Source organism: Branchiostoma floridae, chromosome 7, assembly GCF_000003815.2.
Source record: "Branchiostoma floridae strain S238N-H82 chromosome 7, Bfl_VNyyK, whole genome shotgun sequence".
In the NCBI taxonomy this organism is placed as follows: Eukaryota; Metazoa; Chordata; class Leptocardii; order Amphioxiformes; family Branchiostomatidae; genus Branchiostoma; species Branchiostoma floridae.
In genome coordinates, this window is record NC_049985.1 from 21,618,244 (window position 1) to 21,627,176 (window position 8,933).

Sequence of the window (8,933 nt, forward strand, 5' to 3'; positions counted from 1 at the left end):
TCGTTTGTGCTGTTATCTCCAACAAATTCATCCTCTAATGAACCGAGTCAAATCGTTGTCTGGACAGTGAACAATATCTCCACGGACTTTATGAATATTCCGCATTGAGTATCCAGGACAACCAGTGAATAAATAACATCGGTGCACAGTACTTGATTGTATCAAGGAGGTTAGAAAGACTTCCTTGATTGTATGTTTTACCCCCATTGTTCTTTTGTAGGATATGAATAACATTTTTCTAACATATCAATAATGGAAATGTTATTTTTGCTATACAAGTGTTGGTTAGATAATTAAGTTCACAACGGGAGCACAGTAAAAACGTTTTCTTTTGGGCTTAGATTTGAAAAGAGGCTTTAGGGAAACAGGCGGGTATTCAATGTAAATCAAAATAATTTGCAAACAAAGTGCAGTACAGTGCACTATTTGACCCTATGTGGCATAAGATTGTATCAAAGCCTGGCAAAGGAGTGTAGCCGGCCAAGGGGTGTACATTGACCACCCAGTGGCTAATGTACACCCCCTGGCCGGCTAAACTCCTTTGCCAGGTTATAATACTATCTATATGCCACCGGTAGATCTGCCTGAAGATTAAGCCCTAATGGATTTACATAATACATAATACATATAAGACATTTATTTGAACTATTTCACCAGGAGTCAGGAATGAACCATACAATGTACCACTTGCAAGATATACACAATGTATCAGACATAACACTTCAAATTAAACCAAAGATACAAAAATAAGAAACAATTAAAGTTCCAATTAATAATTAGCTATAACAAGTATGTGTACGTAACATCTTGATACAAACTAAGTAACTGAAGGATGTAACATTAACGTAATGTGACTGGACAAATTGAACAGAATGAAATGATAATGAATTTTGCATACCAATGTGATATATAATGATAACAGTTCAAACAATGTGTTATCATCTTGTATAGATTGTTTTAAACACAGTGATTGATGTTGTTGCGCTTAGATGTCAAGGCAAAGCGTTTGAGTTCCATAAGATTACACACAAAAAAAGAGAAAAAAACTATTGTAATATTACAAGCGCGTGCTTTTGGTATTAGAAACATTACTTTGTAATGTGATTTCTTTCAACTACAATGTACTTTTATTTCGCTTCAATTCAAAATCATATCAACGTTATAAAATCTCGTTTGTGCAATTCTCGTTTTAATATAACGCTTGTTCACTTTTATCCGTGGGATAACCTATGTCCGTCGATTATAAAGACAGGGTATTTATAATTAGGAACACCAAGTCGAAGGACTGTGCTTTATTTTAGAATATTTTGAAAATGTTGCAGTTTGCAGTCGATATCCGTCGACTAGATACCCTGTTTTTACGAACAATGGATATAGGTTACCCCACGAATAAAGGTAAGCCGACGTTAAGCACTGGTATGCTGAACTATGCACCGTCAATGCACAGGAGCTGACATTGAGTTCGAGCTGCACAAGAGTGAGACCATAGGGACTGGCACAGCGTTGTACATCGCCCTCCGCGATGGGCATTTAGACATCATGAGGCTGCTGCTCCGCAAGGGGGCGTCTTTTATGAAGAGACTGCCGGGTGGATATACTCTCCTTCATCTAGCAGCACACAAAGGTAGGCTAATTCAAAACACGTGTATTATGACTAGTATACACATTGCATATCACCCGGAACAAAAAGAAAATTAAAAAAAAGCATTGCTTTAACTTCTATTGTATTATATAATAATGTTTATTGCAAATTCTTGCCCGTAGGCTAATTGCAGGTAACATGGGAGATTCAGACAAAGTAAAAAACAATATGAAAGGTGTCTACTCTAATCTAAAACTAGTAAAAGTTAACTCTAGGTCCAGGGTTATTGGGTTCGACTCCTTTTTCGAAGACAGTGGAAGACGAAAGATCCCACCTTTTCTATTATGAGGGTCTGCATGGGGGTCCTGACAACGCTTTACGCTAAATTCAGGACGGTCGACAACGCTTTACGTTAAATTCACGAAGGCAGGCAACGTTTTACGCTAAATTCAGACAGGCTGACAACGGTTTACGCTAAATTCTGGAAGGCTGGCAACACTCGACAGAGGCGGGGGCGTGCTCCGCAAGAAAGATTGAAATTTTGACTCCCCGAAACACTATTCCCTGCATTTTGAAGGGAAATTTTCGCTGGCAAACAAAGCTAAGTTAAATGGCATATCTACTAGTAATTAAAGAGTCCCAGGGGTTCAGCGTAAGCTTATGAGGGTGACGCCAGCCAACTTATTTTTGCCACGTCGAGCTCCGAAGGAAAGTCCGGGAAAATTTTTAAATCCTGCCCCCCTGAAACGCCAATTTTTTTGGCTATTATAGAAAACTAAGTGAAATTACATTTCTATCAGTAAAAAATGTGTTTGAGGTTGACACGTCACATCCCCCAGCCATGATACATATTTTTACGAAGTCGATGACCGAAGGTGAATAGAGTGGCAAAGGAGATCCGGCTAAATTTTGAAATGTTGACCCTCTATAAAACGATATTTTGTGCATTTTGATGGGCAAATTTCTATTAGCAAACAGATCTTTGAGGTTGACACACATCCCCAACATATTTTCAGAATTTTCGAGTTCCAAAGGCGCGAGGCGGCACAAGGAGGACCATGGAAATTTTGACCCTCTAAAATGATATTTCCTGCATTCTGATGGGCAAATTTTGCTGGCAGACTAAGCTAACTTCAATGACATTTCTATTTGCAAAAAAAGAAGATTTTTGAGGGTATATACCATATTTTTACCATGTCGATGACCGAAGGTGAAAGGAGTCGCAAGTGAGGTCCGGCGAAATTTTGAAATCTTGATCCTCTGAAACGCAATTTCCTGTGTTTTGAAGGACTAAATTTACTGGTAGACTACGTTTCGACTTACGAAATTTGGGAGGCCAGGCTACGATTTACGGGTAATTTTTAGGCTTAATTACGCTTTACGTGAAATTTTTAGGCTAGATTACGCCTGACGTGAAATACACTGGCTACGCTTTACGGTAAATTTTCCATCCTCACTACGAATTACGTGAAATAAAATAGCTTACCCTACGAATTACGGGAATTAAAAAGGCCTGCCTACGCCTTACGGAAAAGAGCATGCAGACCCTCTATTATGTGTGGATTTTGTTAAGTTAGAAGGAGAATTGTTTTCTTTTTGTTGGTGAATGTTGAGAAGTTTGGATGGAATTTGGTGGCCTCTTCAAACGACTCTTGTCTTTCGTGATCGTAGAAAGAGCAGTTTGACATAAAATGTGTTTCGTCTTCCACCATGTTTGACGTGCACTGTTTGCACGTTCTTTTACATACAGGTAGCTTATATACATATATTTCAGGCATTCAACGTTAGTTTGTTTTATCTGTATTTCTTTTGTCTCAAATCCAACGCAGGGAAGACAGAAGCGGCAGAACTGTTGGTGCAACATGGAGCAACTTTGGACGTACTGGACAGCTGCCAGAACACTCCACTCATGGCTGCCGCTTACAGTAACAATATCGACACAGTTCGGCGACTGATTGAGCTCGGAGCAAGACCTGATTTGACAGATGGGGGTATGGCTCAGAGGTAAGTTACACATTTCTCCAATGTGTGTGTTCTGTAGGCAATGCGTTCTATAGTAAACATGTATGTATGTAATACTGTTAGTGTTAAATACATTTAAGTTCGGGGGGATTTAATTTCGCGGTAGGACTTTTCGCGGTAATTTTACGTTCGCGGTAGCACCATGCTACACCATGCACTGTAGTTTCTTAATGCCATGGAAAAATTTTCGCGAATATTAAACCACCGCGAAAGTTTCTGCATTTACAGTATATAAACGGCGAAGATGATTATGTTATTATATATATTATATGTATGCATCTTGATTTGTATCACATAGTTCTCTAAATGAGCCACATCTTTTCGTTAGGCTTGGGATAGATGGTAGCACCAAGAAACACGTCTATACCCGTCCCATGAGTACTTGTATAAGGCTCATACACGAGGCGAGGCGGTCCAAGCTGTTGAGATGCTGCAACCCCAAGTGTGGCAAACCAGGCTACAGGTAGGTTTGCCGATGACGGTCAAATCACTAAGATGTTTGATTTTGTCTGAGAACACCAACGCATTTTGGCATCCGTTCTATGTGCAGACGTTCTTTTGACATATTTGTAGTCTATGAAAGGAAATTTAGAAAACAAATTAAGCAAATAGCCTGTTAACTGAATTTCCCTTGCAGAAAAAAACTAAAGCTGTGTGCCGGGTGCAAGCTGACCCGCTACTGCAGCCGTGACTGTCAGAAACAACACTGGTCTGTCGGACACAAGAAGTGCTGTGGGCATGACGCGTGCCCTGCCGTTGGACTAGAGGCTATATCATTGCCATGCCCATGACGCCAAATTACTTCAGAGACAAATTTCTAGAACTTTTTGAATGATGACTTTAACGACCGCCTGAAATGACTCATCATTCCATATGAAATACATTGTTGAGCAGAAGATGTCGCTGCAGTTATATCTTGAGGTAAAGCCTGGGGCACAACCCGCCGTACGTGCAATTCGTCCGTACTTTTTTTGTCAGGCCACGTCCGCCACGTATTCCTGAAAACGTTCAGGCTATAGATGGCAGGTGCGTCGCCCGTACTGGCACGTACGAGGGGGCGAATCCGCAGCCCGAACGCAGAGAAAGTTCTGCGTGCACTTAAATTTCTGTCTGCGTGCTCCAAAATCCGTCGGATTCCATACGGGCTCGTACGGAGACAGTACTTACCACTTACGGACACCAAAAGATTACCCACCTTTTGGCACGTACACAGCACGTATTTGCACGTGCGGCGGGTTGGGCCCTTACCTTAACATACTGTTATTAACATACTGTTCTAGAGATACGCCGATGAAGATCAGACACCTAGTAATAACGACATTATCACAGTTCTATCTGATTCCTATGTTATTACTACAAGTATGTTCTGGAAGAGCTACTGTCAAGTACACAGACCACCTGCACGAGTTACAGTGTAAACCCTGCCTTTTGATTTTATGTACTGGATTATTGTTCATTTAAATGTATCGTCTAATTGTTTGTCCTTATGGGTCTTGGTGCCTGACAATAAATTGAACAATAAGATATTAAAAAAGCAGTTAATCAAGCAACTAGATATGATTTTGGAATCGGCCAGACGTTTCCGAAGGTATCCACTATCTTTCGTCACGGCATACTGTTCTAGAGTATTAGTATGCAAAATGCGAGCTTAATTATTTCTAGTGTTATCCATATATTATAATAGGTTTTTAGAATTGTTAGATATTAGCAATGCATATAATTAGATTGTCATGTAAGTACAAGTAGCCATACATTGTATCTGTTACATTTGTCTTCTTTCCTTATCAAATGTAGTATTAAATAATGAATGGCATGCTGGCAAACCTTAGCATTCATCTATTTCTCACTATTGGTGTGATACTAGACTCTATCGTCTCTGTATGTTACAAAATTTTGTTGCAAAGCTTTGTTGTTTTTTTCGAACTTTTTAGAATTCTAAAATGCCAAACGGTTTTATATAACATTTTTCATTTGGTTAATCGTGTAGACGACATTTTAATCAAGTAAGTTAACATGTAACATGGTTTAGGAATTTTGAAATGACTTTGCAGTTACCATACTTTCCATTCTATCTGTTGCTAGATCAGCGTCACAGTATGATTGTTACGGTTACATTTTCATTCGTGTTTCAGCTAATGAGCGGTGGCGTTTATATTTTGAGGGAGCACTGATTCGAGATTGATTAGGTAATGTTTTAGAACAATAATATTGATCGTAACATGCCTATCTATATTTACAGTTTTTAGATATAACTATTTTTCATTCAGAGCACTCCGATTCAGCCTTTGGGCTGAGAATGTAGTGATATGAATTTCTTAATAACCATTATTACCGAGTCTTATATGGACCTCTGTAGCTCAAAGCAAAGGTTAGGCTACGTCTGGCTTTTGATGTATTCTGTGCGTTTTAGACATTTGTATTTCTAGAAGAGCTCAAGATGTTTGCCGCACTAATATTTTTTACCGCGACGTCATAAATGAAATTGGACTGATTAGAATAGTCATTGTAATTATCGCTCTCTACAAAACGATGCTAAACCTGCGAGTATATATCGTTGTATTCGTGTATAAGTACTCGGCCTATTAAGAGACATATTTTTTACTTGTAGTTGTGTTTATTCACCTGGAATACAAGTTCATGGCAAAACGCTTCATCGTGTTTTTACATCCACGTTCCAGTTCATTGCAATCACATTGCAACTCAACGGTCGGATCGGTTACTTTTATAAGGTAGAAGACAATTCAGCGAGAATGAAAATGACACTTATGAGTCTCCCATAAGTAAGATGGACTGATAGCCATCGAAAATTTGGAGGTACCTTTAAAAAGTAGTCACTGCTTGATGAAAAGTCAATTAACTGCATATATACGTGACTAATAAATCTCTTTAACTTAACGATACATTTGACATGTTTGTAGTGACAATATGCGCTTAAAGGAATTTCACCAATTGTTAAGGTCATCATCCAAAAAGTTCGGCATACATAGTTTTGTGAATTTGCTCTCTGACATTATCCGGCACTAACATAAGCAGCTGTTTAAGGGCCTCTGGTCCAATGGCAGGGCACGAGTCATGCCCACAGCACTTCTTGTGTCCGACAGACCAGTGTTGTTTCTGACAGTCACGGCTGCAGTAGCGGGTCAGCTTGCACCCGGCACACAGCTTCAGGGTTTTCCTGCAGGAGAAATAAGAGGTACACAAACGTTTTTCAAATTCCTTTTGGAGGGTACAAAGACTATTTCAGATGGAGACATATTGACTTTAGGACAACAATAACGCCTACACATATAGGACGGATGGTATGTTAGTCTTCTCAGACAAAGTGGTTATTAAATATTTTAATGGTACAACTAACCTTTCGGAGCGGTGGTGTTTATTTTTGGGGACAGGGGAGTGCTGCTTCAAGATTTTTGATGTGGGCAAAATGACAAATCACCCCCCAACCCCCCTCCCAAAAAAAAGAAACACGCCGCTCCGAAAGCCTGTGAAGAAGACTACGACAAAACGGTATTTAATCAGACATACCTGTAGCCCGGTTTGCCGCATTTAGGGTTGCAGCATCTCAACAGCTTGGTCTTCCTCGCCTCTTGTATCAGCCTAATACTCTCGCGGCACGCATAGACCTGGTTTCCGCCCTCTAACCCCATCCTAGTGGAAAGATTGCGACGCGTTTAGGCAACTATGCTACAAGATATGAATAGACCATACTGTATAGCATACTAGTACATGTGTAGTTCTTTCTTTCTTTCTTTGTTTCTTTCTTTCTTGCTTTCTTTTCTCTCTAGTCTCAACTTGTCAGCCCAGCTTTATCCGAAGTATTCTCAACTATGATGGTTCAATCATTGAATCTATGTTCTGTTTGAAAGGTGTGTCACTTGCCTCTTGGCTATACAGCAGGTCGAATCAGGCCTGGCCCCGAGCTCAATCAGTCGCCGAACTGTGTCGACGTGGTTGTTGGAACAGGCCAGAATGAGTGGTGTGCACTGCAAGGCGTCCCGTACGTCTAATGTTGCTCCATGGTACACCAACAGTTGAACAGCTTCTGTCTTCCCTGGGTTGGATTTGAGATAGAAGAAATTCAAGTAAAACAAGCGTTCCTTCCTCGGAGTAATAAAATGAATTGATGACCTTTATTGTACATTTGTGCTCAAACAAGCTAAGTACAGGTCGTAGCGCTAGTGATAACTTACTGATAAGGTACAACTTTGATATAAGAAAGGGGTATCTTATCACCTCTACATATGCTAAGTTCAACTTCTTTTCGCTTCTTAAAACAGTTATAAACATAAGGACAGATGGAATCAATGATCTACAATGTGAATGCACAGTAAAGTGGTTTCTAGTATATAACTTACATGTGTTTTGAATTAACCTACCTTCGACCGCTGCTCCGTGGAGGGCAGTTAATTCACCCGTGGTTCTCTTCACCAAAGACGCCCCCTTGCGGAGCAGTAGTCTCATCATGTCTACATGTCCCCTCGCGGAAGCGATGTACAATGCTGTGCCACTTCTTGAGTTCTCGCTGTCTTGCAGGTCGAAGTCAATGTCAGCACCTGCGTTTGGTGATCCATAATCATAGTTTACTAATTATAGTAAAACTGAATTACGCAAGCAAGATTTCATATCGTTGGTATGATGTTGCAATGATGTGAAACAATAAGTTCTTTTCATATTGTCTGGACATTGTTATGCAAATCGAAACAATGGTCGTGACAAGGACTGTTTCCAATTTCGGGGCCTTACCCTTTGACCTAGACTTTGGCCTAACCCTTTGACTTACCTAGAATTCCTGTCGCGCAAATGCGTTCCTGACTAATGTGAAAGCGCTTATACACACGTACTAGAAAACAACTACGTATCTGTTGCGGTGGGGTACTGAGTGGGCAATTCGAATCTAGGTCCATAGAGTCACTGAACTAATGACGCCATTTAAGATGACTTTTGTTGGAGATGCAGGCGACTACAGGATGTATGGGATTTGGCTCAACTGTTTGGCTAGATTTTACTATTCTTCAGCCAGCGTAGTTATACCCCCCTCACATTAGGCGCGATTCGATCGGACGACGAGCCTGCATCTCCAACAAAAGTCATCTTAAATGGCGTCATTAGTTCAGTGACTCTATGGACCTAGATTCGAATTGCCCACTCAGTACCCCACCGCAACAGATACGTAGTTGTTTTCTAGTACGTGTGTATAAGCGCTTTCACATTAGTCAGGAACGCATTTGCGCGACAGGAATTCTAGGTAAGTCAAAGGGTTAGGCCAAAGTCTAGGTCAAAGGGTAAGGCCCCGAAATTGGAAACAGTCCTTGTCACGACCATGTTCGAT

The 8,933-nt window shown here is 40.4% G+C and overlaps 2 protein-coding genes across 2 annotated transcripts in view; one reads left to right on the plus strand and one right to left on the minus strand.

The window, feature by feature from the left end:
* The window catches only part of LOC118419677 (ankyrin-3-like), a 5,505-nt gene extending 882 nt beyond the window's left edge, over window positions 1-4,623 (plus strand). Inside the window, exons 2-5 of the mRNA XM_035826196.1 lie at window positions 1,448-1,624; window positions 3,412-3,586; window positions 3,933-4,067; window positions 4,242-4,623. Coding sequence (XP_035682089.1) covers window positions 1,448-1,624; window positions 3,412-3,586; window positions 3,933-4,067; window positions 4,242-4,395 — 641 coding nt within the window. The 3' untranslated portion in view covers window positions 4,396-4,623. The remainder of the gene's footprint in view (window positions 1-1,447; window positions 1,625-3,411; window positions 3,587-3,932; window positions 4,068-4,241) is intronic.
* Window positions 4,624-4,651: 28 nt separating this feature from the next.
* The window catches only part of LOC118419673 (serine/threonine-protein phosphatase 6 regulatory ankyrin repeat subunit B-like), a 13,464-nt gene continuing 9,182 nt past the window's right edge, over window positions 4,652-8,933 (minus strand). Inside the window, exons 2-5 of the mRNA XM_035826186.1 lie at window positions 7,981-8,157; window positions 7,484-7,655; window positions 7,130-7,252; window positions 4,652-6,779 (exon numbers count right to left, since the gene is read on the minus strand). Coding sequence (XP_035682079.1) covers window positions 6,566-6,779; window positions 7,130-7,252; window positions 7,484-7,655; window positions 7,981-8,157 — 686 coding nt within the window. The 3' untranslated portion in view covers window positions 4,652-6,565. The remainder of the gene's footprint in view (window positions 6,780-7,129; window positions 7,253-7,483; window positions 7,656-7,980; window positions 8,158-8,933) is intronic.